The sequence below is a fragment of the Pseudonaja textilis genome, chromosome 1 (genome assembly GCF_049901715.1).
Source record: "Pseudonaja textilis isolate UNSWEBS1 chromosome 1, rPseTex1.2, whole genome shotgun sequence".
Lineage (NCBI taxonomy): Eukaryota > Metazoa > Chordata > Lepidosauria > Squamata > Elapidae > Pseudonaja > Pseudonaja textilis.
Window position 1 is genome coordinate 220,835,239 of NC_141990.1, and position 26,994 is coordinate 220,862,232.

The following is a 26,994-nucleotide window of genomic DNA, read 5'->3' on the forward strand; positions in this document are numbered from 1 at the left end:
ATTTGCTTATCTGAATATCCACAAAAATTGGCACATTTTAATTGTCGCATCCACAAACACAGCTTTTATGGTGTGTGATACATGTAAGAATTATGTGGCATTTCAAGCCTGGAAGACAAGGCTTAATGTGGAAGTTTTCCAGCCCAGCTCATAACTTAATCTTTGCTTGTCTAAAACACCTGGCAGGAAATATCTCAGGGGACAAAACTCTGCTTCCTTCTAGAAGACTGAAATGATATTACCAGAAAGGATGAGACCATATTTTGTTGACCGTGTAAGACTACAAGTAAGAAAGCTGCTCTATTTTACTCTTAATTTTACAGGCTGCTTTTTTTCAGAATTTAAGAGTAGAATGGCAACTCCACCTCGAGGCTCTCCCCTGTTCCCACTCTTAAAACATGTACTAAAATAAAAATGGGTCTGAAAAACAGAACCATCAGGCCACTTTGAAAAATATTTTGAAAAATCACAAGTGAAACATTGTACCATTGAAATTCAGTTACTTTGCCACTTAATTTTGATGATGCAATCTCTGGAAACCAGGAGGCAACCTGGTAGGCAATTGCTAACCTAAGTACTGCAAAGCAGCGGCTCAATAAATCCTCTAGGACAGGGATGACAAACTCACAGTCCGCGGGCCGGATGCGTCAAGTGCTGGCCCCGCCCCTGCCCGGTTTAGCAAAGAGGGGGAAAAAATCCCGATAAATCATGCAACAACACTGTGACGACGCAAGTTTGACACCTCTGCTCTAGGAGCTCTCATCAAATGATCTCATTATTTAAAAGCTGAAGCAACTGGATTATTTACAAAGCTCCAAGACTGGCAGGTTTCCAAGCACTTGGGAATATCAAAACCTGTCTTCCATCCCTACTCTGTTGCTAGTGTAATTATGATTTTAAGTTATCCTTGGTTTTCTTTGAGCTTGGTTATTTCATTACCTAAACTAGGTAACATCATCAGTGTGCTAATAAAGTGCATTCTGTGCACATGAAGTTCCATCTGGAGTTATTTGCATGCATCTGTAATTTACATTTTGGAGGAACTGTCTGAACAATTTATCAAAAGTATGCTTTTTAGAGTATATGAACTTAAACCAAACTGTCTCAGAGCTGAAGGCCTTATGGAGAAACCACCAGAAGTGTTATCACCACCATCATTCTTGCTCTACTCTGTAAATCAAGGAATTACATGCCATCAATGGAAATAGCTTTTATATAATCACATATTTTACATCCCATATATAGAGATAAATATAAACAACACGAGAGCACAGATAGGTGGTAATCGCCCTAGTAGACATCAAGCATCTTAGACCAGACCTCACACACTGCTGGGTAAGAAATTCCACCCAATTCTGGCTCATGGAAGCTACAGCCATGCAGTCTTGATGTACAAGTCCCTCAGCCATGTGGAGACATTTGAGCCGCTCTCTCCTCTAGGTGCTTGGAGGAGGAAATCTCAAGCTGAACATCATGCAGGTGGACACTGAGAATACTTGGGTCCTTGCCGACTCCTTTGCTGAGATCCCCTTCTAGTTCTTCTTGCTGGGGATGGTGCTTCTGTAAATGTTTTATCACTTGGAACTTCTGCTTTGCCTTGTAACTGCAGAAGCGGCAGAAGAAAGGGTGTTCGTTTGTGTGAATGAGATAGTGATGCCGTAGGCCTGCCGCCCACCGGAAACCACGGTAACACACATTGCAGATGTATGGCTTTTCTTCACTGTGCTTTTTTAGATGTGTCTTGAGGAGGAACCGAGTCTTGAAGGCTTTCCCACATTGCTCGCAGATGAAAGAACGGGCCTCTCGATGCCGTGTCTCCTTGTGAATACGCAGGGCATCGGCACGGTTGGTACAGTACTTACACTCATCACACTGGTATGGCTTGATCCCTACACAGGAAACAGACCAGAAAAAACAACCCGCCAGAAATGGAGTTGAGACAATATTTGCACATTATCAAAATAAAACTTTCACTTGGTGGATTTCCATTACAAGAGACCTTAATTCCACCAGATGATGCAGAATGCCCCCAGGGAAGGGAAAGCTCAGAGATCATCACCCAGGGCTGCCGCATAGAACTAGATGGTAATATCATATGAAAATGAAGTATCCAAGAGCCCAATCTCCAGGCATGCCCAACAGCCACTGGAAATATGATAATTCTTAAGTTATTATTATATTGATTGATTGACTAGCCTATAAGCCATATCAGTGTATAGGTTCAAACATATATTACCAATCAAATTGTAAACAACCAATTTAAAATAAGAGAAGGGTAAAATACAATAGTTATAGGATAAAATATAGTAATTTAATACATAAATATGTAAAATAGTATAAAGTGACATAAAAGTATATTTCTGTATCATCACTCTAACCCGATCAGGCCCATATATGCCGATCTCAGTTGGACCATTTTAGTCAGAAATTGTGCTGTATTAAATGTCATTTTCAGATTCTGGTCACACATGAGGTATGTTGCCTTAACCTGGGCCTCCCACTTAATTCTTAAGTGAGAAATTAAACCGACTTATCCTTTGCCATTTTTATCCGCAAATCCAGCACAGTCTGATCCCAGGACACAAGCCTACATCATGTGTGTGAAAACCTACCTGTATGCTTTGTCATGTGGTACTTCAGCTGATTCACCCACTTGCACTTGTAGCCGCATTCCGGGCAAAGATACTTTCGCTCCTCTTTATGGATACGCATGTGATACTAAGTAAAGAAAAGAAAGGCAGGCCTGCATATGAGACACCAAAGCTAAGCTGCTAGCTGTTAACACCAAGTATTATGAACTTAGGGGCTGAATGGATTATGCATAACTCAATCGACTTCTCGATATAACTGGTTGATGAACTTTAATGAGTATAAAAACGGAATCATGAAACACGTTGAGTTAGTATTGAATTTTAGTAAACTTTAACAATGATTTAGTATAGGTGCTTTAGACTTTGCAGAAAGAGAACATTTATCGGCTGATCCCTCAAGCTTCTTCTCTTAGACTTAGTGGACTCTTTAGAGTGATTGCACTTTTTTTTTTCAGCCTTACCTAAAAGTATGAATAAAATATTGTTTTAGTGAATACCAAACAAATACTATGCTCACACAGGAGCCAAAACACTGCTAAATCATTTCTAAGGTGGCATAGCCCTATCAGACAGTGTGCCATACAACTGGGGGTTTCTTTTCAGTTCCACAATTGAACTGGATTCACATTTTTAAAAAGTCCATTCTTGATTAGTTCAATTTGTTTTCAGAGTGTAAATTAAACAAAAGTTTAAAATTAAATAAAACATTTAAATTAAACTTTTTAGAGTGAGAAATGTTTGCTCATTTTCTCCAAAATGGTCTGTTGCTATAAAAGGTCTGAACTTCATTTTGAATTCAATTACTTTTTCATATCAAGAAGCAGGTTAATCCCCCCAAAAGACAGTAGCAAATTAAATGACATGCAAAATAAAGACAGAGATCCTTCCATTGGGAAAACAAATCTGTTAATCAAGTATAACATCGTAAAGATGGCTCAAGATTGTGTTTGTTTGAAGGAGAGAGATAGAATCCACCGTGCTCATCATCCAGGGTTTTCACAAAATGTCAATCTGCTCTGCCCAAGATAAAACAGATGCAAACACAGAGCTGACTGCCAATTATAGGAGCAGGAATGAATTCTTTATCATATACATTATAAGACAAGACACAATGAGCAGAAAAGTCAATTAAGCAACGTAATTTAATGAGAACCCATTCCTTAAAGTGTGGGTTATGCACCGGACTACCAGATCTATTCTCTTCTGCTCCAATGTCTTAAAAATCTGGTCCCTGAAATAACTGATAGAATCTCAACTTTGCCATGGCAATGCAGTTTGGTTTATATATCTCCCACAACAACCTTCCACTATCAACTCACCAAAGCTGCCCAGAGTTCTTACCTTGAGGCGTGAAGGGTCGGCACAGGCATACTGGCATTGATGGCATTTGTAAGGTTTCTCCCCAGTATGGATGCGGATGTGCCATGTGATCTTCTGCTTGTTTTTGGTGCTGTATTCACAGTCAGCGCATTTATAGATGCGGGTGCCACCATGGCCTTTCACGTGATGGTCGTACACCAACTGATGGTGACAACCAAAGTCACAGAACATGCATTTGAGTGGCGGTTCAACACCTACAGAGGGTTCATGAGCCTCCAAATAGTGGCTCACTAGCTGCTGCCGTTCCTTGGCTGCAAAATTACAGATGTCACAGCGGTGACTGAAGTGGACTTTCTTATGCTCTTCCAACTCCTCCCGAGTAGTCAGAGTCTCCTTACAGGTGGCACATTCCAGATGTGGGTGCTGCTTCTGGACATGGCACTTGAGGGTGGCCTCACTGTGGCAGACAAAGGCACATCGAGGACAGCAATAGGAGACCTTTTCTTCGTGCTGTCTCAGCGTATGTTGCTTCAGGGCTGTTTCTGAGCTGAAGCAAGCTTCGCAGCGGGAGCAGGCAAAATTCAGCTCCCCTTGATGGCAGCTACTGACATGGCGAGTGATGTCATTCTGGATATAGCCACTGTAGTCGCAGAACGGGCAGAAGTGGGTGGGCTTCTTCTCGTGGACACGCAAGTGGTGAATGCGCAGTTTGGAATTGGTGCCAAACGTTTGGCCACAAGCGGTACAGGCAATGCGGCCCACACCGGTGTGCAAGGACTGGTGCGCATCCAAGCGGTAACGCCGGGTGGTGCTGAAATCGCAGTAAGGGCACTTGTGAGGCTTCACGCCTTCGTGCTTGATGCGGACGTGCTGGCGGAGGCAGCGCACCTGCTTGCAGGTGAAGTCACACTGCCGGCAGGTCAGCTGAGGCCGGGCTTTGAGATACTTCCGGTGGAGCTTCCGGTGGAGTCGTAGAGCTGCTGCAGCCTTGGAGGTAAAAGGGCACAGTGTACAGCGAAACTCTCCCAGCTTCAGGCAGCCACGCTTTTTGTGAGTCTTCAGAGCTCGTTCCTGGTGGCATGTGAACGGGCAGGTAGGGCAGGAGAAGTGGCGCCTCTTCTGGGTGGCTACTGGAGGTGAAGGTATTACTGCTGCCAGCTCAGAAGGCTGGGGGGTTTCCTCACAGCTGATGTGTTCATTTCTTTGTTCGGCTACAACCCCTGGGAATGTGGGGCTGTTAGACCTTTCAAGCAGGCTAGGGAGGAGAGCTTCAGCGTGCCCCTCTGACTGGTGGATCTTAAGTGCCCTCTTAGAACGAAAAGGCTTACAGCACAGGAGACACCAGGACTGCTCCAAGCCACGGCAGCTGTCCTCTACATGAGAGCGGATGGTGGATTCTCGTGAACAGAGGAAGGAACAGGACTTACAGTGGAACTTGCCTTGTTCCAGGACATATCTCTCTGAGACGCAGCTGGCAGCATCTGTCATAGTCTCTGACAATGGTTCTTCTACCACAGATTCAGAGTCGTGATGAGATGACTTGTCCTGCGGGTGGATGGCCAAAGGTGGTGCATCAGGAAGTACAGTAGGCACAGATTCAGCATTAACAGGCCTGTGTTCTACGTCCCAGGAAACTTCTGGCAGGTTGTTTACCTCTGCCTCATCTAGGATTCCTATATTCTTCTTTCTGATTGCTGTTCTTTCCAGAGTCCTTCTGCAGGGCAATGCAGCATCACGCTGCTCTAAGCGAGCTGCTTTTCCACTGTTCTTTTTCATTAGAATTGGACATTTCTTACGGAGATGAGTATTCAGTCCTCTCTGCTGCTTAAAGATGGCCCCACACTCCTGGCACACCAAAGGGCATTTCTTGCTTTGGCAATCAGCTTTGCAGTGCACCAACATTGACTTCTCCTTCCTGGTGATGTACGAACATTTCTCACATTTGAAGACCTGACTCTTGGACTGGACTACCAACATTTGCACTCTGCCTTCAAGGACCAAGGTTTCGGCCTGCTCTTTGTCTTGCCTCCTTAGAGCTTTAAGCACGGATTCTGACTGAGACACCTCTTCTGAAGAAAGTGCATCTTCCGGAGCAAGGGAAGTTTCAGGGCTACTATCAAGTTGGAGGGAATCTTGTTTTAATGGCCCTGACCAAGGCTCTGATTCTTTGTACCCTAAATTCTGCTCAGAACTAAGTGGTGTCTGCAAAGGTTCAGCATTCTGGCTATCGCCTCCACTGTTCTTTAAATTCTGAAGAGCATATTTTTCTCCGTTTCCGCCAGTGTCAAAGCGGTTATTTTTCTCCAAATCTACACTGTCATGGATCTCCGCTTCTTCTTCAAATTCAGGAATATCTTCAAGGGTAGGTTCGCTCTCCTCCAGGATAAGTGAATCCTTGGAGCCCAACACTTGATAAGTTGATTCTACTTCCTGGGTGTTTAGAGATGTGTCATGCTCTGACAAAGCTGCGGGCATCCCATTGGACAGCTGCTCCAGAGCTGGTTCTGAGTTACCCAAGGGCTCTAAGTGCAGGATACAACCTTGAGCAGACCTGTCAAGTTCCTCTGGACTCTCAGAAGATGCGTTCCCAGAGAGATCTTTGGAAGAAACCACTTCTGTGTTCTCACAGTCTTGTTCTCCCACTGATTCTTCTCTTTCTGCCTCAACGCTGCCTTCATCTGAACACGGGGCCTTCTGATGGCAGTTTTCTTCCTTCGCCTCCAAAGCAGGGAGCTTATGTTTATCCTGACACGGTTCTTTTCCAGGCAGAGAGAGACTTGACTCCGAATGCAGAGTCATGGCAAGGTTGTAGCTAAACAGCACTTCAGTAGAGGAAACCTCTAGCTCTCTGCTGGCATAGTTCTCCTGCCAGCCTTTGTCACCAGGCACATAGCCATGAACCTTGCGTTTATGGAAAAAGAGACTAGTGTTGCTGAAAGTACGGTAAGTGCACAGGGCACAACAGAACTCTCTCTGTTTGGTATGCTTGCAGTTCTCATGGTTCAGGAGGGCTTGCTTGTACTTCGTCTGGTAGCTGCAATACTGACACTGAAAAGTGGGTATCTGATAATCCTGGGAATGTTTGGACTTCATGTGCTTCTGCAGCTCATATTTGCGTTTGCAGGCAAAGCCACAGATCTCACAAATCAAAGACTTGCCCTGATGGCGCAACTTGTGGCTGCTCAGCTGATCAGCCCGATGGCACCGATAGGGACACTGGTTACATTGGTACCTAGTATAAGAACAAGAGAGTGAATCAGAGATTGAGACAAAAGATCAGCACAGGCAGCCTTCCCAAATCTGATGTTCTCCAGAAATAGTGGGACAGTTCTCCAAATTCCCAACCAGCATAGCCTTCCACAGGTGAGGATTAACTAAGCAAAAACTACTTTGCTTTATAGCAGAGTTACAATAATTACCACTCACTTAAAACTAATCATTTTAGCTCTTTATTTGCAAACTGGGAAACAGACAGAAGAAAATTGCTTATCAAGTTCACCAAATCATTTCACAGAGGAGCTAGGATATGCATAGGGGCTGCCCCAGCCTAAAACTCCTAACTCTCTTTGTGGTTTTTAACAAAGTTCAGCTCGGTGACAAAAAATGCACAGCTTCCTTTAGCTTGAAAGCAAAAACTCAGGACAGTTTTCTCTGAGATTTTTAAATACCACCAGGTTGGAATTAGATTTTTTTTTCCCCTTTACACTTCCAATCATAAGAAGTGGATTCATTCTTTTTAACATTGTAATGCAGGAATGCAATAGACTTCATTATATATCTGTACTACCGTTTTCAAGATAGTTCCAGCAGAAAAGACAGAATATAAATCAAACAGGAAAACCAAAACCAAAACATTCTCCCTCAAATAATGCTAATATTTTTTATCAGTAGTTTATCAGTCAAGTACTCCCAGATACTAATGGGTTCAAATATTCAGATTACCATCTAGACAGTGTAACCAGTATCCGATTCATGAATATCTTAACCAGAAATCTTGCCCAGTCTTTAACTCTGCATTATTTGATATTTTGTAACCGCGTTGTATGTACAGTATCTAGTTTTAAACCATACCCATGGTGCAGGGGTGTCAAACTCGTGTCATCTTGGCGGTGTCACATGATGTATTGGGACTTTTTCTCCCTTCACTAAACCAGGCAGGGGCATGACACATCCGGCCCACGGGCCACGAGTTTGACACCCCTGCCAAGTGGGAGCTTAGAGCTGGAGATGATTTCATGATATAGATATGGTGTTCAGTCAATTCTAGCCTTTATTTACTTAGAAAATAAGCTTAACATAGTGAGAAAGAGGCTGCTAACTACCTGAGATCTCCCGTGTGCTTCCGCATGTGAACATTCAAGTAGTGCTTCCACTTTGTCACATAGCCACATTCTGTACACATGTAGTTCTTATCGTCCGAGTGGGTCAGCATATGCTTGGAAAGATAGCTCACATCTCGGCAAGTGAAGTCGCAGAGTTGGCATTTGTGAGGCTTCTCTCCTAAAGTCACAGAGCAAACCGGAAGCTGTGGGTCGATGGCCCTGCCCCTTGAGGTCAGCAGATTAAATTTAAAATGGAGTTGTATTCTGCCCCTCCCCTCCCCCTTGAAAACTGATCTAGGACTTCTCACAGAGAGTAGAACAGTACAGACCCTGCTCAGGTTTGGTAGGTGAGACCAAAAACTCAGATGCAAAAGCTAAGTATTTTCAGAAAACTAGGGAGAAGGAAATATGGTAATTTAATGCCAATAAATTTTATAAACAAACATTTAACATTTTTTTCAGGCTTCCTTGCTCCCAAAGCCCTGATTAGCTAAAAGCATTTAAAGTAACTTATTCTCCTCTCCATGCCAATAAATGAACGCATTATATATATATCATTTATAAGGTATTTGTCAGTATTTGATCCTGTGAGGAAAAAGGGCCCAAGAAACTCCCCCGGTCTCTGCTTATCCATCGATATAAATTATGAAAAGCCAATAACTGACACCTGCAATGCTATATTCTGGATTATAGGCCTGACTTGCAAAGCTCTTTTGGAGAAAAACTAAGGCAGAGAGGAAGGAAGTATTTGTACGCATGCAAGCATCATCGAATTGGGAGGAAAACTTGCCTGTATGAAGCAGCATGTGGCGGATGAGGACCCTCTTGTGGGCGGTGGCAAAGCCGCATTCTGTGCATTTATGTATCTTCTCACTGGCATGCATCTTGCCAACATGATCCTGAAATTCCACCGAGTTAAATGTGGCAAAGGGGCAGAAGCTGCACTGCAGCTCCTCATTTCCTGGGTGGCCTTGCTTTTTATGCTTACGGAAGACATGCTTGTTGGAACAAATAAAATCACACTGTTGGCAGTGGAAGGCATAGTGGGTTTTACGATGGATCTCCATGATCTCTGTCGAGGGGAAAAGCAGAGAACAGGCGTAATACTTGCACTCCACTGCTTTGATCTCATGAACCTCCTTGACGTGTCTCAGAAACTCCTTGCGATCTTCGGTGCCATAACTGCAGCCGGGCTGAAAGCAGCTCAGTTGTTTGGGCTCTGTCTTGTGGGTCTTCAGATGTTCCTTGAGGGTCTGGCTCAGTTTAAACTTCTCCTTGCACACAGGACAAGAGTAGACGTCTGAATAGAAATTGGAGATACCCTCGTGCATGCTGGCCATGTGCCGGTTGAGGGCATTCTTCTCAACAGAGCTGTAGTGACACAATGGACAGTGATGGGCTTTCTCTCCGGTCTCACGCATCATGTGGATCTTCAGTTTGCTCTTGCTAGTGAAGAATTTCTGACAATTTGGGCACTGCAGCCTGGGGTCTGGGAAGTGGAGGTGAAGGTGTTCTACCAAGTGTGTCCGCTTTTTGAAGCAACGCTTGCATTCTGGACACATGTGGGTCTTGAACAAATATTTGGACTCCTCAGTGATATTTCCTGCACAAGACAAATCACAGTTCATTAGAGAAAAATGAAAAGTGGAAGGCTGTTATGTGTTTTGTCTCACTTCCAGGAACAATCAACTTTTCGAACAGGAATCACTTTCCATGTCTCTTCTTATAGAACTCCATGTTATTATTAAGAGCTGGGGTGATTTAGAGCAACCCATTAACAGGCCGTGGCCTATATCAAACAGGGCCATATGAGTGGCAGACCGGCATGCAACATGCAAATGAGCATGCGGGGCTTTACTTGTGCAAGCAGCAGGCCGGCTTGCACATACATGTGCACGCATGTGTATGCACTGGCCCGCTGTTCGCCCAAATCAAACTGCAGGCATGCGCACCAGCCCACTGCTCATGTGGCTCAGTTGCTCTCTCTCCTCCCCAGCCAGGCCACCAAGGCGCAAAGGATGGGGACTGCTACTTTAAAGGTAATCTGAAAATCTCTCAAGACCGACCAGAGAATAGCTATTTTATACGATCTATTTTACTCCAGGAAAAAAAAAGACATTTGTTTAAATGATTCCTTATCTTCTTTTCAACAGATAATTACAATCTTATTATCCCACCTCCCTGTTAGATGTTATTCAAACCTCTTCAGCCTTTAGTTTAACCCACATTCTTCTTAATCTTCAAATCCATACATTTCTTCTTTTTTCTTTCAGCAAAAAATCCATATAAGGTTTCCAGACTTTCAAAAGTTTTTGTTTTTTTCTCTAACCAAATAGATCAGTTTTACCATTTTGCCAAATTCTGACATCTTTACCATTCATTTTTCCACTGTGGGATTTTATTATTCTTCCACTGCTATGTACACAATAATCTTGCTGGAATTACAAAAATCAATCTACTTGTACACATAGATCCCAATAAAAAGAATTCTGGTTTCCTCACAATATTAATCTCTAAAATTCTTTGTGTTATTCTGTAAATTTGTATTCACGGTTTCTTAGCTTTCTCATGAATCCACCATGCAACACAAAATGTCCCTTCATGTTTTTCATATTTCCAATACTTATTTAAAATACTTTTGTATATTTTTGATAATTTCTCTGGTGTCATATAGCAGAATTACACAATTTTATTAAACGTGTCTCTTATGACACAATATAAACACCAATTACACTCTCTCCCAAGTGTCCTTCTCTACGTCATATCTAAAATTAATAGCTCATTTGTCTTTTTGTTTCAAACCTTAACAAAACTTTATACACTTTTGCTATTATGTGTTTATCATTTGTGCATAATTCAATTTCAAATTCCATTTTGTATTTTTCAATTCCAGTTGTCTTTTTATCCATATTAAACTTTTAACAGTGAATGAAAACCATTGAAAACTAAGTCTGTCTACAGTCAATTGTTCTCTTAACTTATTTCTCTGTCTTCCTGTATTAATAACTCTTGTTAGGCATTTCTCCCTATCTCAGGGTTGGGCAAACTTTTTGGCTCGGGGGCCTCATTGACTTTTAAAATTTGACAGACGGGCCACCACCTGGTGTCGAAATGCCTGTCATTACAAGTCAAAATCAAATGAATGCAATCATTCAATCATTCACATCAAACCTTAATTCTGTACCAATCTTCGGCGGGCCGGATTAAAAAGACCAACGGGCCGGATGTGGCCCGCGGGCCGTAGTTTGCCCACCCCTGCCCTATCTGCTACTTCTCTACTACAAAATGCTTCCTGTGCTGAGGTCCAGCACAAAAAGGTATTTTTAGGCACTGCCTGGATTTGCATTTATTCCATACTCTCAATTTGGCATAGGTATGCAAGTAACTGCTTGCTGCAAGTGAAAATAACTAATTACAGAAACAGGAACCTCAAAGGGTTAAAGATGGATGGATATCAGATGGAAATCAGGCTCTGTTTAGCACAGATCAAGATGAAATATTAAAGTGTTCTCAAAAAGAAGCTGCTGCTTTTAATTTCCATATTCCTCTGAAACTGCTCTTCTTAATCCTATTTGCTTCAGCTATCATCCCAACTCTTGCTCTCTACTTCTACTTTTCAAATTACATTTCTCTTGATCAACATAAATTTGCAACATTCCTGGTCCCACAGAGTTATGACAAAGTATGGATATTAATTTCAATAAAGCTGCAGTAGCTACTGTATATACCAAAATTAAATATTTCATAATTCCAAAGTTCTGGGGCACTGAATAATGTGCATCAGTCTACAATATTCCTTTCCATCCATCCTAGTCAAGTCCAGAGTGTATGATTACCTGTGTTTAGAAGCAGATTATCCGTCAATCTCTTTTTCATTATAGAAGGGAATTTGCCCTCCACGTTTTCAGCAACCATCTCTATGTCCTCCTGCTGTATAGCTTCATGGAGATGGATCTGCCTGTGTAGGCCAAACTGCTTGATGTTTGCACTGATAAAGTCACAGTGATCACAATGGAATGGGTAGTGGTTCCTACGATGAAGCTCCATGTCCTCATGGTTTCGGAACAAAACCGGGCAGCCACGGTACGTACAGGCTATTGGTGATACTTGGTGAACATGCCGAAGATGTCCTCGGAGCTCCTTGCGATCCTCTGAACTATATTGGCAGCCTTCCTCAGGACAGGCTTGGGCACCCTGGGGTTTGTGGTGTTCCTTAAAGTGCTCTTTCAACTCAGTAGGCAGTGCAAATTCCACCTGACATATAGGACACGGGAGAGGTTCAGTGCAGAATTGAGGGTCTTGTCTTCTTTCATCCAGAAAGTTCTGCCCTTCCACCTGACCAACAGTTGATTGTTCTCCTGAAACAGATAAGTTTTAATTAGTGAGGCTTAAGGATAACCCTTGGAGATGAAGGAAGTTTACCAAATTGTCATTCGAAAAGCTTACCACACTGATGTTGGGAAAGAAGGCTGGGATCAGGGAAGCTTCGTCCACACTGTTCACAAAAATAGAGTTCCACAACTTTGACTAAGACCTCTGGGGGAAAAAAAAAGTTAAAATTTTATATTAAAAAACAAATATGCCTTTCCTTTTCACCCCTCATTTCCAGTAGTTATAAACTTAGCAGAAATTATATTCAATTCTTCTAAAGTCCATCAGGAACAGTGACCATAAATGATTGTCTCTATAAACATCATCAAAACACTATTATCATTTATTTTAACACATAGAATTGGCATCAAATTGATTTGTGGGGTAAGCTTCCTATGCAACAGGTTCCCAAAAATGTTTTCAAAAGCAAGATTATAATATAATACGATGTTTAAAAAACAACAGTAATAACCTCTTCCAAAGTGCACTAAAATAAAGAGAACTGAAATAAAGATATTTTTACAGATCTTCTGAAAATCACACTGGTTTATTGGGGGTAGGGCGAGAGGCAGGGACAACTTTAAGAACCTCAGGAGGGACAAAGTTCCAAAGTAGTGGGGCCACTACAGAAGAGACTATGGATTCATTCACCTCCTTTTAATTTCAAAGAGAGGGGAGACTTGGCCAGGAAGGGTGGGGGGATTGGTATCACTTGGAGAGTAGTGAGGAACTTGGGAGGAATTTAATCTGATCTTATTTTGCCTCATTTACGCCTTGCAAACTCCAGACACCCAAAAGAGTTCAAGCTTCTCATGGCTCTTCCAGTTGATAATGACAACTTAGTGTCATAGTTAGCACAATTCAACCCATGCCTACACATGACCTCTACCAGCATATTCATGAAGGTATTTGTTCCATATAAATATATTAAATGCAAAAAGATCAAAGCATGCATTCAAAAGTTCTACTACCTGTTATGGCATATCCTTGTCTGTTCATTGCTTAGAGTAAAAAAGCATTGACTGGAGAAGTGAAAGCCCATAAAAACAGGAACATCTGAGGGGAAATCTTTTTTCCCCAGGTCATTATATTTTTATGATATGGAAACCATAAAAACAAAATTCTATCAGAGCACAACATACCTGTAGGGTTACCCGGATTGCTGAGAGCCATGGTGCTACTCATGGCTTCTACAAATATTTCAACATCACCCGTTTCTGTACCTACAACAGAAGCCTCTGTTAAGAGCAAACTCTGTCCCACTGGTAGATTTTCATGGCTGTCTTCATTCACTGCAATTCCTGAGTCAGGTAATAATAGCTCCTGGCAAAGTCCACTCATTTTGTCGTCTCCAATGGATGCTGTTACTACTGCTCCTCTGTTCATTGTCTTTCCTCAAGCAGCTTTACACCATGACATACCAATACAGATCCTGTTAAAGAGATACCAAAAAACAACAACAACCCACCTCAATTTGTCTTCTAAAGGGAATAAGGATAGAATGGACTGATACAAGGTATTAACAAAAGGGGAGGAAAACAGAGGAAAGCATATGACAACCATCATAGAAAACTGTTCTACATGAGAACTTCTTCCCTTTCCCATAGGGGAATTGCTAAGTTAGCTGTGGCAGAAGATATTTACAGAGGAAGGGACAAAGCTTCCTTAACTAAACTCTGCCCTCCCTTTTAGGGCTATTACCACCATCTACCCTGTAAAAAATGGTACTAGAAGTTTATTTGCTTTCTCAAATACGTGAAACCCGAACTTATACCCATAAGGGTTTCCACTGTAATAGTTTAACTTTAAATACATAGGATTTTAAATGAGGGCAAACAAGGATTATAAGGGATTTGAAAAAAAGAGACATCGTTTTAATCTCATGAAGTCAGGATGAAAAGGGAAGGGCTAAACGCCTTCTACAAATATTTTCAAATTAAAGCTGGAATGTACTAGTATGTTATCACAGATTGATGATAGATTCAAATACAATAACTGGATTTACGTTGCATATTAAATTATGATATAGTTTGCCTGATCCTAGCTTAGTGTTTTATGTGAGAATCCCATTGTTCCAGCTTGTACATCATAATCTATGACACACTGTTTTGTGTAAGATGAGTCAATTCCAATTTTTCACACAAATTATAAAGAAAACTCGTGTGTTGTGTAAAGTCTGATTTATCAACAGGCATACTAATACACACAGTCTAATTAGCCTGACCTGAGGAAGCTTACCCCAAGGTAGGTTTATTATATATACATTTTCAATTTCAATCCAGAGAATATGCAAGAATTTTGCTTGCTCTTTTTTCACTTTAGCAGATAGCTCAATACTATATTTTTAAATGCCTCTTATATACATGTGTGCATGCATCTCTTTATCTATCTCATAATCCTAATAAAGCCATTTATTGAATTATTTAGAATTATATCTTATATAATTACGTTTCTAAAGCCAACATTCAGTGGCCCATTCATTACTCAACCATAGCCCTTCCTGATCTGTTTTCAGCAAATTGTATTATTGATGAATGGCTACTTTATAGTATAGAAATCACATTAGGATGCATACATGTATTTAAATAAGACTGCTCTTAAGTAATTCCATAGGCTACAGGTACAAGGGAAGAACCAGACGAAGGTATTTAATATTTCTGATCTGCATTATCAGAAATTTGTCTACATTATACTTGTTGTTATAGAAAGGCTGAGTGATTTAGTCACAAGCATGATTGTTTAAAGAACAAGTTTCACACACACACACACACACACACACACACACGTGTGTGTTATCTCTCTCTCTCTCTCTCTTTCTCTTTCTCTAGAGGAAAGTATACAGACCTGTCACATTCCTTTATCATCCTGGAGTCCGATATTTCACCTGGTTCTCTCAATAATGTACATTATATATACAGGTAGTTCTCAACTTATGACCACAATGGAGTTCAAAATGTTGCTGTTGTTAAGCAAGTTGTGCCCCATTTTACAACCTTTTTTGCTACAGTTGTTAAAGGAATCGCTGCAGTTGTTAAGTGAATCATGAGGTTAGGTGAATCTGGCTTCCCACATTGTCTATGTTTGTTGGAAACCAGATGGAAAGATGATCACATGATCTCAGGACAGTTGAACTGTCACAAATACGTCCCAGTTATCAAGCACTCAAAATTTGATCACATGACCATGGGAATGCTGCAACAGTCGTTAATTCAAAAGTCATCTTTTTTGGTGCCATTGTAACTTAGAATGGTCACTAAACAAATGGCTGTAAGTTGAGGACTGCCTATACTTTATATTATTTCACTGCGCATTAGTCCATACTTTTATTTCCTGGACACAGGATTCCTTAGTGATCTCTCTTCTTTATACTTTCACGCAGCCCTAAGTTGTTGAGCGTTGGGTTTTATATATTGTTATCATAGTCATTGTAACAAAAAACATAAGCATTTGTGATTAAAAACTGTAACCATTGCCCTCTTTTCCCCTTCCTCTCCTCTTCCTTTTCCATCTTTCTTTTCTTTGTATTTTATACTTCGATACACTAATTAAAAAACGGTAACTGTCTGATTAGGCAGGATAAAAAATGATTAACTCACACACCCAGTTTCCTCTTCTTCTGGTGGGCTTCTTCTGCAATCTTCTGGATTCTGTATGCCAGGCGTGAACCATTCTTCTCCGCCTCTGAAGACCTTGCAAGAGAAAAGAAGACACAACCACCAATTTAATGACAGCATCTTTTGGATCCGAATGGACAAACCGCCAATTCTATAGGACTTAACGAATCTCAACTGGAGCCGGGGCCTGCTCCTCTCCAGGCCCCTCGCCGCAGAGCCCCCATTGCAGTACCCACATTCAAAAGCGCCTTCAGCCTAAGGGATCCCCGAGAGCAGCACAGAGGCTCACCCCGCCATTCCCTTTCCCACAAAAAGCCCATTCAGTCCTTAGAAACACGTCCTCTTGCCTTTCTGGCTACCTATTTCCCCCACTCCGCCGCCCCAGGAGAGCTCCGCTGCCTTCCCGACTCGCGCTTCCTCTCGCCTCTCCTCACCCTCCTCACCATTTACAACGCCCGGATCCCCACTCCCGACAGCGTGTCAACGATCCCTCCTTCCCCGCGCCGGTAAGAAAGCACCCATGTTTTCCTCTCTAGCCTTTCTCTCTCTTCACCCCCCCCCCCTCCCTCTTTGTTGTCGCTTCGTCCGCGCTCTCCCCAAGCAACTCTATGGTTAACTTTTTGACGCAGGCCTCGGCGTTTCGGGAACGGAGGCACCGCCACAGACGAGGTGTGCAGAGCGTCTTCCTCGCGGTAGGTACCTTAGCTTAAAAGCAAAGCGAGGGCAGGGCGGCGGGAGAGAGAGCTTTGTCGTCTTCTCTCAAATCAAAATCCCGATATTCGGATTCCCGCGGCGAAGGTTGTATTTTATAGGAAGTTAGGAACCCAATGCTTTCCCAGAAACCATAGAGTGTAGGATAACTTCATAGAAAGTAGCTAGCCTTCGGTTCCCCGAAGCGGAAGATAGAGCTAGGAAAAAGTAGAGTCGCCCATCCTGGTCTTCAGTCATAACGATCTGTGCTTTCTAATCATGTTTATTGTAAAAAGCAGTTTCCCTGCAGCTTTTCCGCCTTTGCAGGGAGAGGAGATGGCTCCGCGCGAGCAGCCAGCCAAGCGTGCGCGTGCTCGTCCACTGCTCGCGCAAGCGGGGATGAGCCCGTGCACTCGCCCGCCGCTTCCACGGCTCGGTTCCGAACGGCTCGCGGGCTGCTCCAAAGCGGTTCCACTGTGCCTATATCAAAGTTGAGTCGATGGCTCCTTTGCGTTTTATTTTAAACCGTTCTTTCAACCTAAAGGTGGGGTGGGGAGATTTTTAAGTGACCTTCAAATGCCAGAATGATGGGGGGTTTCTGGGAGTTGGTCCAGTTAAAGACACCGAGGCTGCTCTATAAAACCGACGCCTGCATGCCACGGAGCTATCTCGTTAGGAACAAGAGGGTGAAGAAGACTATGGAGATTCTCGGTCATCCAGGGACCATGTTGTCCCAAAGGTGCTTTCCCCCCCTCAAGGGGCAACTGGACTTTCTTTCTTTCTTTCTTTCTTTCTTTCTTTCTTTCTTTCTTTCTTTCTTTCTTTCTTTCTTTCTTTCTTTTCTTTTCTTTTCTTTTCTTTTCTTTTCTTTTCTTTTCCTTTCTTTTAAAGACGTTTCGCTTCTCATCCAAGAAGATTCTTCAGCTCTGAAAACTTCTTGGAGAAGAAGCGAAACATCTTCAAAGAAAAAAAAAAACAGAAAGTCCAGTTGCCTCTTGGGAAAAAAAAAGCTTTGGGACAAGAGGGTGAAGGGTAACCTCTTCTGATCAGGTGGAACCACAGAAGTGAGAGGGCGGCGCTGATTGCAAGAGGGGGAAGGTCCTTCGAGGAAGGGCAAGCAGGAGAGAGCACGTCTTTAATAGTATATTGTAGTGGGGAAGTGGGTTTTTTTCTCAAGCTCCGGTTTGCAGTAAGAGGTAGGGCAGATTTCTCGTTTCTTTAATCTGCATAAAGCTGCATCTTTCTCCAGTAGATCGGGAGAGACGGAGGGAGGGAGGAAAAAGACAAAATTTTAAGCTAAAAATCCAAGGAGATTCTCCCCAACTTATTTTAAGACGTGAAGGACACTTATGGGAATCTGTACAGCTTTTGTTTTGTATAGACAGTTAGAGACAAAGTTCTTTTTGATTTCTGAGTTTAGTTTGCTGTGCAATTGCAGTACGCTAAAATGAATGGCGTGTAATACTGGTCTGCCATCTTAGACATTGCAAAAAAGTCTGGTGTATTTGATGCAAGGTGTTTATGCCTTTGAGTGTTTTTGTTCATGAGTTTAACTGCTTTCTCTTTTATTTTTCAGGCTTTAAAAGAAATGCTGCACAGAGTGATTATTTAACTTCAGCATTATTTGCTCCTCCCGCACACAATGCCTTTTTCTGACTTTGTCTTGGCCCTAAAGGACAATCCATATTTTGGGGCAGGCTTTGGTTTAGTTGGTGTGGGCACAGCCTTGGCCCTGGCACGTAAGGGGGCCCAGGTTGGCATGATGGTTTTCAAACGGCATTGTATGATCACCCTGGAAGTACCAGGCAGGGACAAGAGCTACCACTGGCTGTTGAACTGGATATCTCACCATGCTAAGCACACCCAGCACCTGAGCGTGGAGACTTCTTACCTGCAACATGAGAGTGGCCGTGTCAGTACAAAATTTGACTTTATTCCCAGCCCTGGGAATCATTTCATTTGGTAAGGGAGAACTGTGAAATATCTCCAGGCTGGAAGTAGTGGGAAGATTGTGAACATGAATAGTTATACTGTATTTTGCAATAACTCCCAAATACTTCTATGGCAATAAGCAGGAGTTTGTAGTGCACAACTAACAGAAGAAAATAAATTTAAATGTCTACATCCTGAACTTCAAATTTCTAAAATTGCAAAATAGTCAAAGAACCAAGAAAACAACAAAATGCATGTGCAGGAATGGATGTTTACAAGTGTGCACTCAAAGCAAATTCTGTACTCTGCTAAATCTCAAAAGGATAGTTATTATGCCAGTGATTTGCAACAGTGTGGCTAAATGTGTGTTTCAGCAACTATCTTATTTTTGAAACATCATGCTGTTATTCTATACTCTTATGCCACCATATTTAAGAATAAATCCCACTGAACTCTAGGATTTAAAGGTAAGATAAAATCTCCCTTGAGCTCAGCTTAAATCCTTATGGGTGCATCTGTGCAGGATTTTTTTTTAGCAATCATGCTATTGCCTTACTCCACAGTGTTTTTAATTATTTTATTTCCATGAATCAGTTCCAGTATTTCATTTCTTTTTTTATTTTCTGATTTATCAATAGGAATTGATTTAATTATCAACTTTGTCTTTTAAGATTAATATCAGCTAAGCACTGAATTTTTTGTAAGCTGATTTGATTTCCAGCAAACAAGCATACAATTAGATCTGTTCTTTACTCCTCCAACTCAGATCATGATGATACAGAACAATGTTAGGTAACTTGTAAAATATTTTAAAATGCTGTTATTTTAATAGCCAAATCTCTTTTTTTTCACAATTTTGTGGTTTGCATTATATACATATAGTTTTATTTTTCAATACATTGAGCTATTCAAACAGTGGAATAGAGACATTTTAAATAAGCAGAACTGATTGGATGAATAACTTTTGCTTATTCCTACCATTGTAATGCTATAGGCTATATTGCTACACAAGCAGAAAAAAAACGCACAGAACAAATTTCTCCGTCCTGTTTTCCTTTTTTAGAAGGCTAGAGAAAGTCCTGAGGAACATGAGCTAGATGGCATGGCTAAACAGCAAAAATGGAAATTCAGACAAAAAAAATTCAGGCGAAAAGCAAAACCCAAATATTTTTGCATAAGGAGAAATTTTTAAGCTTGTAGGTTGGGAGAGTAGGTAGTCACAAAAGAGATTTCCTTGTGTTGTTATCTCTGCCACTGCTTTTTTTGTTTGGTCATAATTGAACATATGTAAATCCTAGGTTACCTTTTGTTTGATTATAGATCAACAGACATGGAAAAGGCTGTTTCTGGAGGTGAAAGTCCAGAAAAGGTTTTCCTGCTCAGGTGTTCCTTGCTCTGCTTTCAGGTATCAAAAGAAGTGGATCCGTATAGAACGGAACCGGGAGAACCAGATGATTGATCTCCACACAGGCACTCCTTGGGAGTCTGTCACGTTTACAGCAGTTGGCAATAAAAGAGATATTTTTTTCAACATCCTGCAAGAAGGTATGTTAGCACCAAAGCCCCTAACACCCCTGAATGGAATATTGCTCAGAGCAAAGTCCAAACCAACCAGCTTTGGACATCGTGTCTAAACAATCTCTTCTATGTGGTATTTTGATTCTTTTGTTGTTTCTAGGGATGGGGATTTTGCTTCTGATTTGTCTTGTCTTCCTTCCTATTTATATCCAAATATTTTGTATAATCAACATTTTACTTTCTCTTCAGCCAAGGAATTGGCTCTGAGGCAGCAAGAAGGCAAAACAGTAATGTATACAGCAATGGCTGCTGAATGGCGGCCATTTGGTTTCCCACGACGACAACGCCCACTCACCTCTGTAGTGTTTGACAAAGGAATATCAGAGAGGATTGTGCAAGATGTGAAAGAATTCATTGATAACCCCAAATGGTACATTGATCGAGGTGAGTGCATTTCAGAGGCTGACAGTTAGATGACATAATGCGCTGACTTTCCTTTATAAAAGGATGTATTTGATGCCAAACAGACGGAGCATATTCTCTCATCTTGTCTTATGTCTGTATTCTAAAGAAGAGACAACAGGCATCCCAGTTTTGTCCCTTTTTGTATTTCACAAGGTTTTGTTAGTTCACAATTCATTCATAATTATTTATGCTTTCTGTGAAGTGTAAATCAATCTTATGCATTTACAGTAATAGAATTCTCTCCAAAATTCATATCTTCCAAAACTTTAACCAGGAAGATGCAGTTCAAATTTCCAAAGGCCTTATGTGCATCTAAGAAAATGCAGCTTCTCATTATGCTGCTCTAAGTATTCCAAAATGTCCAAGACATTTGTTAAAAGACGGTCTTTTAAGTCAAACTAACATTGATTCTTATGAATGAATTCTTACAAAATTATTTTCATCTGGAGCCATGTAATCTGCAGGCATGCTGAAGGTGGAGCAGCCTGCTTTCCTTTCCCAATCTGAGCTCTAGGAACCAGTGGTAAGAAACCAGGCCCAAGGAGAGAAATCTTAAGAGCTATGAAGCAGAACAGGTGTTTGAGGGGCAAGCTATATGTAATAGCAATATCATTTAGGCTTATATACTGCTTTGTAGTGCTTTACAGCCCTCTCTAAGTGGTTTTACAGAGTTAATATATTGCTGCCAACAACCTGGGTCCTCATTTTACCCATTTCCAAAGGATGGAAGCTGGGGAAGTGCTGAAATTCAGGCCTGGGCCTATGCTAGGCCTTCCAGGGACTCTTCCACTCTGAAGAACCCTATGCTCAGCATAATTATCTGCACAATCACTAGACCACACCATGTGGGAGTCTCATTTAATAACCATCACAATTTGCAGTTGTTATAGGCAGTGGCTCCATTGTGGTTTTAAGTTGAGTACAGCCTGTAGAATAGTCTTTTAATAAAATTACATATAATGTCACCCAGGATAAGCCTAAATCTTAAGACTGTAAGAGAAAATAAGAAAATATGCTTCACTCAAATATAATGCAGTATTCTTGTGCAACTTTTTCACAGCATCTGGAGCTGATTGTTAGAAAACTGATTGTTTGTTTAGAAGTGGCAGAAGAATTCTCATGGACTTTTAGAGCATGGTGGTTATAATAACTCATAAAGTAGGAAGTTGGATAATTGAATGGTGTCTTCTAATTAGTTTTTTCTCAACAGGAATACCTTATCGGAGAGGATACCTACTGTATGGGCCCCCAGGTTGTGGCAAGAGCAGTTTCATGTAAGTGTGAGCTCTCTGTAGTCTTGATAATGAATCTGTTCTCCCCATCCTTATTTATCAGTGCTTGAGAAAATTGTATGCCAATGTGTTAATTGGAAGAGGTTTGATTTGATTCTAAGTTATCTCAAAGTAATAAAATGTTATCTCAAAGTGATAAAACCTGTGCTTGAATGGAATTAAATTGTCATTTGGAAAAAAGGGTTAAATGTTTTTAAATTAATAATTAATCATTGGTAAACCAATTAAAACAAGTATTTTAGGATCTTTTTAAAGGCTGAATTAATGGCAGTTAGCTCTATTGTATTAGGAAGTAAGTTTCACAAATGCAGGCCATAAAAGTGATGTGATAAATGTACTTTTGTGGACTCGGAAATAATTTTCCAGCAGGGAGCAAAGTGATAAGGGCTTGTTAACCTAGTGTCTCCTTTCCTCACATTTGTGATATTTGGGAAAGAATTGTTCATGCAATTTAGATATTTATTGTCTCTTTCCCTGCAAGCTGATTATATCAAGCTACATTAAATGGATAAAAATGCATTTGGTTCAATCTGTTACACAGTTAGAATTTGCTGTTTTTAACTGCTCCAAGTGAATTTACCTGTAGAGTATCTGTTCCTAGAAGTTATTATAAAAGCCATCCTAGAGAGAATATAGTACATACACGTCAAGAAAGCAAGAAGTAATGGAGCTGTGATGTTGCAGGGAAAAGGGGATATAATTCTCAAGAGATTTTTATTTCTAAACAAAACTTCTATCACAATAGATTTTCTTAAGAGTTAAGTTGATTCTGCTATTCTAGATAATATCCTCTTACTCTGAATCTTTTTATTCTTCTTACTCTGAACTTTTTTTATTCAATAGTGGTTTTGTCTAATTTAGAAATTTACCATGGTGTTTCCATGTGCGTAAATACAGAACTCTATTTACAAAAGATTTGGAGCAAACAAAGGCATTTTAATTCTGAGAGGAACATGTAGGATTTTACCTTTTCTCCCTTGTCTTCAACCCCTTTTTTTTCTTGTGTGTTTACATTCTGTAATGAAAATCCCACATATTACAGCACAGCCCTGGCTGGAGAATTGCAGTACAGCATCTGTCTTCTGAGCCTTAGTGATCGAAGTCTCTCGGATGATCGCCTCAATCATTTGCTGAGTGTAGCTCCACAACAGAGTATCATTCTCCTGGAAGACATAGATGCGGCCTTTGTCAGTCGGGACCTTGCTGCTGAAAGTGAGTGAGAGGCACATGCTCCTTCTTGCTTCCTATTCCAAATTGTCTTATTCTTTCTTCCAGCTGGAGCCTAACTTTGGACATGTCACAGAATCGTTGCACCATGGAGACATCATATGAAATGCCTCTTTGGACCAGTTTTCCTTTAGTTCTTGGAATAAGCCACCGTCTCATGGCCAAGGGCTGCATTTAGTATTTTTCCAGCAAATTGGCTTGAATAGCACCACATATGTATGTAAGCTGGGGTGATGGTGGATTTTTTTTTGCCTTTTAATAGTGACATACATGCTAATTTAATACATGCTAATTTTATATGCATTCCAATGAAATGCATGGCTTCCAACTTCTAACATGGTTGTAAAACGACACCATCAGTTTTCTTCAGCCATGGTTGAAAGATGACCCAAGAACTACAAAATCAGGAATTGGGCTGCAAGTCATTCACTTTTGCTTACCCCAGATTAACAATTGCTCTGATAAGCAATCAGTTTAGAACTTAACAGTAATATTTGTCTCCCTCCTACCACATAGCAAAAGAGAGAGAAGAAAGGGAATAGTTTGCCAGCCTTAGTGTTGTATTACTGCTGGCAACCTGCAAATTCTTAAATCAGTTACCCTTGAAAGAATACAGCCCTTGATAGAAAAAAAAGGTGCTTTTGCCCCTGTGGTAGTGAATGATGGGAATATGAATTATGGGAATTGTAAAACCAATTGGTTGGGTAAATCTGCTACTATAACTAGGCAGAATGCAGTAATGTTTGCTTATGTGTTTACTCATATTGTTAATTTTCTATTGTTCCATACTTCTGAATAATGTTCTGTTGCTTTTTCTCTTCAGATCCTGTTGCATATCAAGGCATGGGACGCTTAACTTTCAGTGGCCTTCTCAATGCATTGGATGGCGTAGCGTCTTCTGAAGCCAGACTAGTATTTATGACTACTAATTATGTGGACAGGTTAGAACTGATGCACAAAAGTGGTATAGGCTGGAATTATTAACTTAGCCAACCTTTCGACTTAGGAGAACAGTCATGTGGGCTAAGAACAGTTGTTGATATTGGTGACATAACTAGTTAGCAATTTTTGCTGCTAAATCAAAACCACAGAATAGAAGACAAACAGCTGTCATTCCCAGAGTTTCTTCCAATTTCTTTATCAATTTTCAGTCATAGAATTGTTTCCAGTAATGCCCTGTATCACCTGCACGCTGAAATGCTACTTCACAGGCAGTGGAAACCCTAATAGTTTGATAACATAAATCAACTCATTCTACTGTATCTTATACAATATCCAAGCATATCATTAAGAAAATAACTATTTGCCACTCTTTTCTTTGACTTTTCTCCTGCTTTCTCCTCCAAAACAATGCCTTACTATATGTTCTATTGTCAGTCAGTACTTGCCTTAGGAGAGTTTTTACCTTTTCTGTCTTTTGAACAAGAGGGGCACCATAAGCTTCCAATCCATAATCAGTTAGTTACATAATCCAGGAGTTGAGAGGACACTAGTTTGTATAGCACACCCAGCTTATCTGGAGGGGCCTATCTGGAGGGAGAGGAATAAACCTCTTTAAAGAAGGAAGAGATCCACTTGGACAAAAAAAGTATACTGGATAATAGCAAGCATGCACAAAGGAATCTGTTTACCTTCTTGGATACTTTGATGCAAGATCCCCAACCCCTGGTCTGCCGCCCAGTGCTGGACCACAGCCCGTTTGGAACTGGGCTGTGGAAGTGGTGGACAAGTGCATATGTGCAAAGCTGCATTTGTGAAAGCAGCGGGCACATGCAAAACCATCTCCTCTTCCCCCTTCCTAACTGTCGCCTTGCCGGAAAGGTTGGGGAATGCTGCTTTGATGCATCAAGAATAGTTGGGACAAGTTGGATCCTATTCCCTGTGAGAAACAAAAATGCACCGTATGCCTTTGTAGGAGGGAGGAGGAAGTAGAAATGCAACCCTTTTGCAAAGAATAAATGCCATACTTCTTATCCCCTCCATGAAAACTAGGAACAAGCTGAAAAGAAACAGAATGGCTCTTGCGAAGTATCCTAGAAACCCCACCTGTATAATTTCAGCCTTTCTTTCCAAGCTTGGGGCAGTGCTAGCCATACAGCCTGCTGAGAAAGGATCCATAAGTCAAGTGTTATGAGTGACAAGGCTGAATTGTTAGATTGAATTGAATTCGGTCAAGAGTGGGATTATGTTTGTGCATTGGTGCTGTGATCTGAGAAATGTATAGGCAGTGGATTATCATTAATGGCCTTCGTCATGGTTTGAAACATTTGCAGCATTGAACCTGCAAAATATACATGTGGTTTTCACTCTGTTATCTTTCCTGGCTCCATATTGGCTGCTAGGACTGTAGCAAGGAAGTGGGCAATTTCAAGGTACGTGATGGAGGAGGAGGAGGAGGAGGAGGAAATATGTCTGTGTGGTAGGCTGTGCAAGTTTTAGATAGGATTTTGTAAAGTGGGTTTATAGTAGTATATGGGAATCCAAGTATATCATTTGTCAGTGACTCATTAAACTATGATTGATTCTAAGAATGTACAATAGCTATGAAAATAGATGCAGCTGCTTTAATGAATCAGAACTGAATATGAAGTATTGCATAGTTATTCTGTGTGGAAATGGACACAATTATTTAAAATGCTATCTTTGTTCTACACACCTTAGAAATAGTTCTTATTCTGTGTAGGACCCTTTATTCTGGATTGATGTAGTATAGCTGAGGAAAAACTTAAAAGATTTAATTAAAATAGGACTTTGATTGGTATTAATATATTTATTGGCCACCAAATTTATATTTTTTTTCTGAATCTGATGACCAACTATGCAGACAAAATAAAACAGATTTTAAGATTTTTTAAAGCCTTGTTCTTGTTGGAATTTTAGAAATAATAGCATTTTGGGCTTGCGTGTAAAGAGGGAAGCTATATTTGCAAGGTTAAACTTTTAACTGAGCTCCTTTGTTACCTTTTCACTTCTTGCAGGCTGGATCCAGCCCTGATTCGCCCAGGCCGAGTAGACCTCAAACAATACATTGGGCATTGCTCGGAGTGGCAGTTCAAACAGATGTTCCAGAGATTCTATCCAGACCAGCCATCTGCTGTAGCGGAGCAGTTTGCTAAACGAGCCCTGTCTGTCTCTGATCAAATCAGTGCTGCACAACTTCAAGGTCATTTCATGGTACACAAAGCAGATCCAGCTAAAGCCATTCAGAATGTAGAGATGCTTATATCTTGATTCTGAGCAAACACTGAGAAAACATTGAAGGTAGTTGCGTGGGCTGTTCACCCAGCACCCAGTAACTAAGGGTGATACCATCAATATTTCTGCCTCAGTGAGGTGGTCCTTTTTGTAAAAAATAAAAAAAGAATAAACCAAACAATTTCATTGCATATTTCTTAAAAAGAAATTGGGGGTTCAGCTTGAATGAGTTCTCCCTTCTCTTCAAACGAGTCTGTGCCTCAATAATCACTTAGCAATATACTGAGAAGGCACTTGGCTCTTCAGAATGTGGATGGCTCTAGTCTCAGGCATACCATTCAACTTTAAGTAACATACAGGCTCCAGGTTAACTGTATGCCTGGGCAGTTCAATAGACTGCAAATAGATTAGTTTTAATTTTGCTTGGAGGAAATGAAATCTGTCTACTGGCATTAGG

General features: G+C 41.0%; 2 protein-coding genes across 8 annotated transcripts; one reads left to right on the forward strand and one right to left on the reverse strand.

Moving 5' to 3' along the window:
- Nucleotides 1-1,195: 1,195 nt before the first annotated feature.
- On the reverse strand, nt 1,196-16,802 carry ZNF142 (zinc finger protein 142). Of its 2 annotated transcripts, none has more exons than XM_087920540.1 (10): nt 16,662-16,802; nt 16,205-16,293; nt 13,828-14,036; nt 12,680-12,769; nt 12,070-12,591; nt 9,024-9,836; nt 8,234-8,411; nt 3,933-7,143; nt 2,613-2,718; nt 1,196-1,889 (listed from the first exon to the last, which is right to left on the reverse strand). In XM_087920540.1, the coding sequence occupies exons 3-10, from the start codon at nt 13,988-13,990 to the stop codon at nt 1,402-1,404; spliced, it is 5,571 nt and encodes a 1,856-aa protein (XP_087776666.1). In that variant the 5' UTR covers nt 13,991-14,036; nt 16,205-16,293; nt 16,662-16,802; the 3' UTR covers nt 1,196-1,401. The 2 variants fall into 2 exon arrangements, with proteins under 2 accessions (XP_087776666.1, XP_026563829.2); XM_026708044.2 differs by having other exon boundaries at nt 13,747-14,036.
- On the forward strand, nt 16,717-26,716 carry BCS1L (BCS1 ubiquinol-cytochrome c reductase complex chaperone). Of its 6 annotated transcripts, none has more exons than XM_026708049.2 (8): nt 16,717-16,910; nt 18,485-18,870; nt 20,246-20,385; nt 20,608-20,802; nt 22,034-22,097; nt 23,158-23,327; nt 24,166-24,283; nt 26,321-26,716. In XM_026708049.2, exons 2-8 carry the CDS (start codon nt 18,551-18,553, stop codon nt 26,571-26,573), a joined length of 1,260 nt encoding a protein of 419 aa, XP_026563834.1. In that variant the 5' UTR covers nt 16,717-16,910; nt 18,485-18,550; the 3' UTR covers nt 26,574-26,716. The 6 variants fall into 6 exon arrangements, with proteins under 6 accessions (XP_026563834.1, XP_087776680.1, XP_087776681.1 ...); XM_087920554.1 differs by having other exon boundaries at nt 16,846-16,914; XM_087920555.1 differs by lacking the exon at nt 16,717-16,910 and adding an exon at nt 17,226-17,398.
- Nucleotides 26,717-26,994: the final 278 nt, after the last annotated feature.

Coding starts and splice junctions, on each gene's coding strand:
- BCS1L (XM_026708049.2), top strand. CDS start 18,551: ATGCCTTTTTCTGACTTTGTCTTGGCCCTAAAGGACAATCCATATTTT. Junction 20,803..22,033: donor CAAATGGTACATTGATCGAG/GTGAGTGCATTT, acceptor TTTTCTCAACAG/GAATACCTTATCGGAGAGGA. Junction 24,284..26,320: donor ACTACTAATTATGTGGACAG/GTTAGAACTGAT, acceptor CACTTCTTGCAG/GCTGGATCCAGCCCTGATTC.
- ZNF142 (XM_026708044.2), bottom strand. CDS start 13,990: ATGAACAGAGGAGCAGTAGTAACAGCATCCATTGGAGACGACAAAATG. Junction 12,770..13,746: donor CAATCCGGGTAACCCTACAG/GTATGTTGTGCT, acceptor TTTTTCCCCCAG/AGGTCTTAGTCAAAGTTGTG. Junction 1,890..2,612: donor CCACATGACAAAGCATACAG/GTAGGTTTTCAC, acceptor TTTCCTGTGTAG/GGATCAAGCCATACCAGTGT.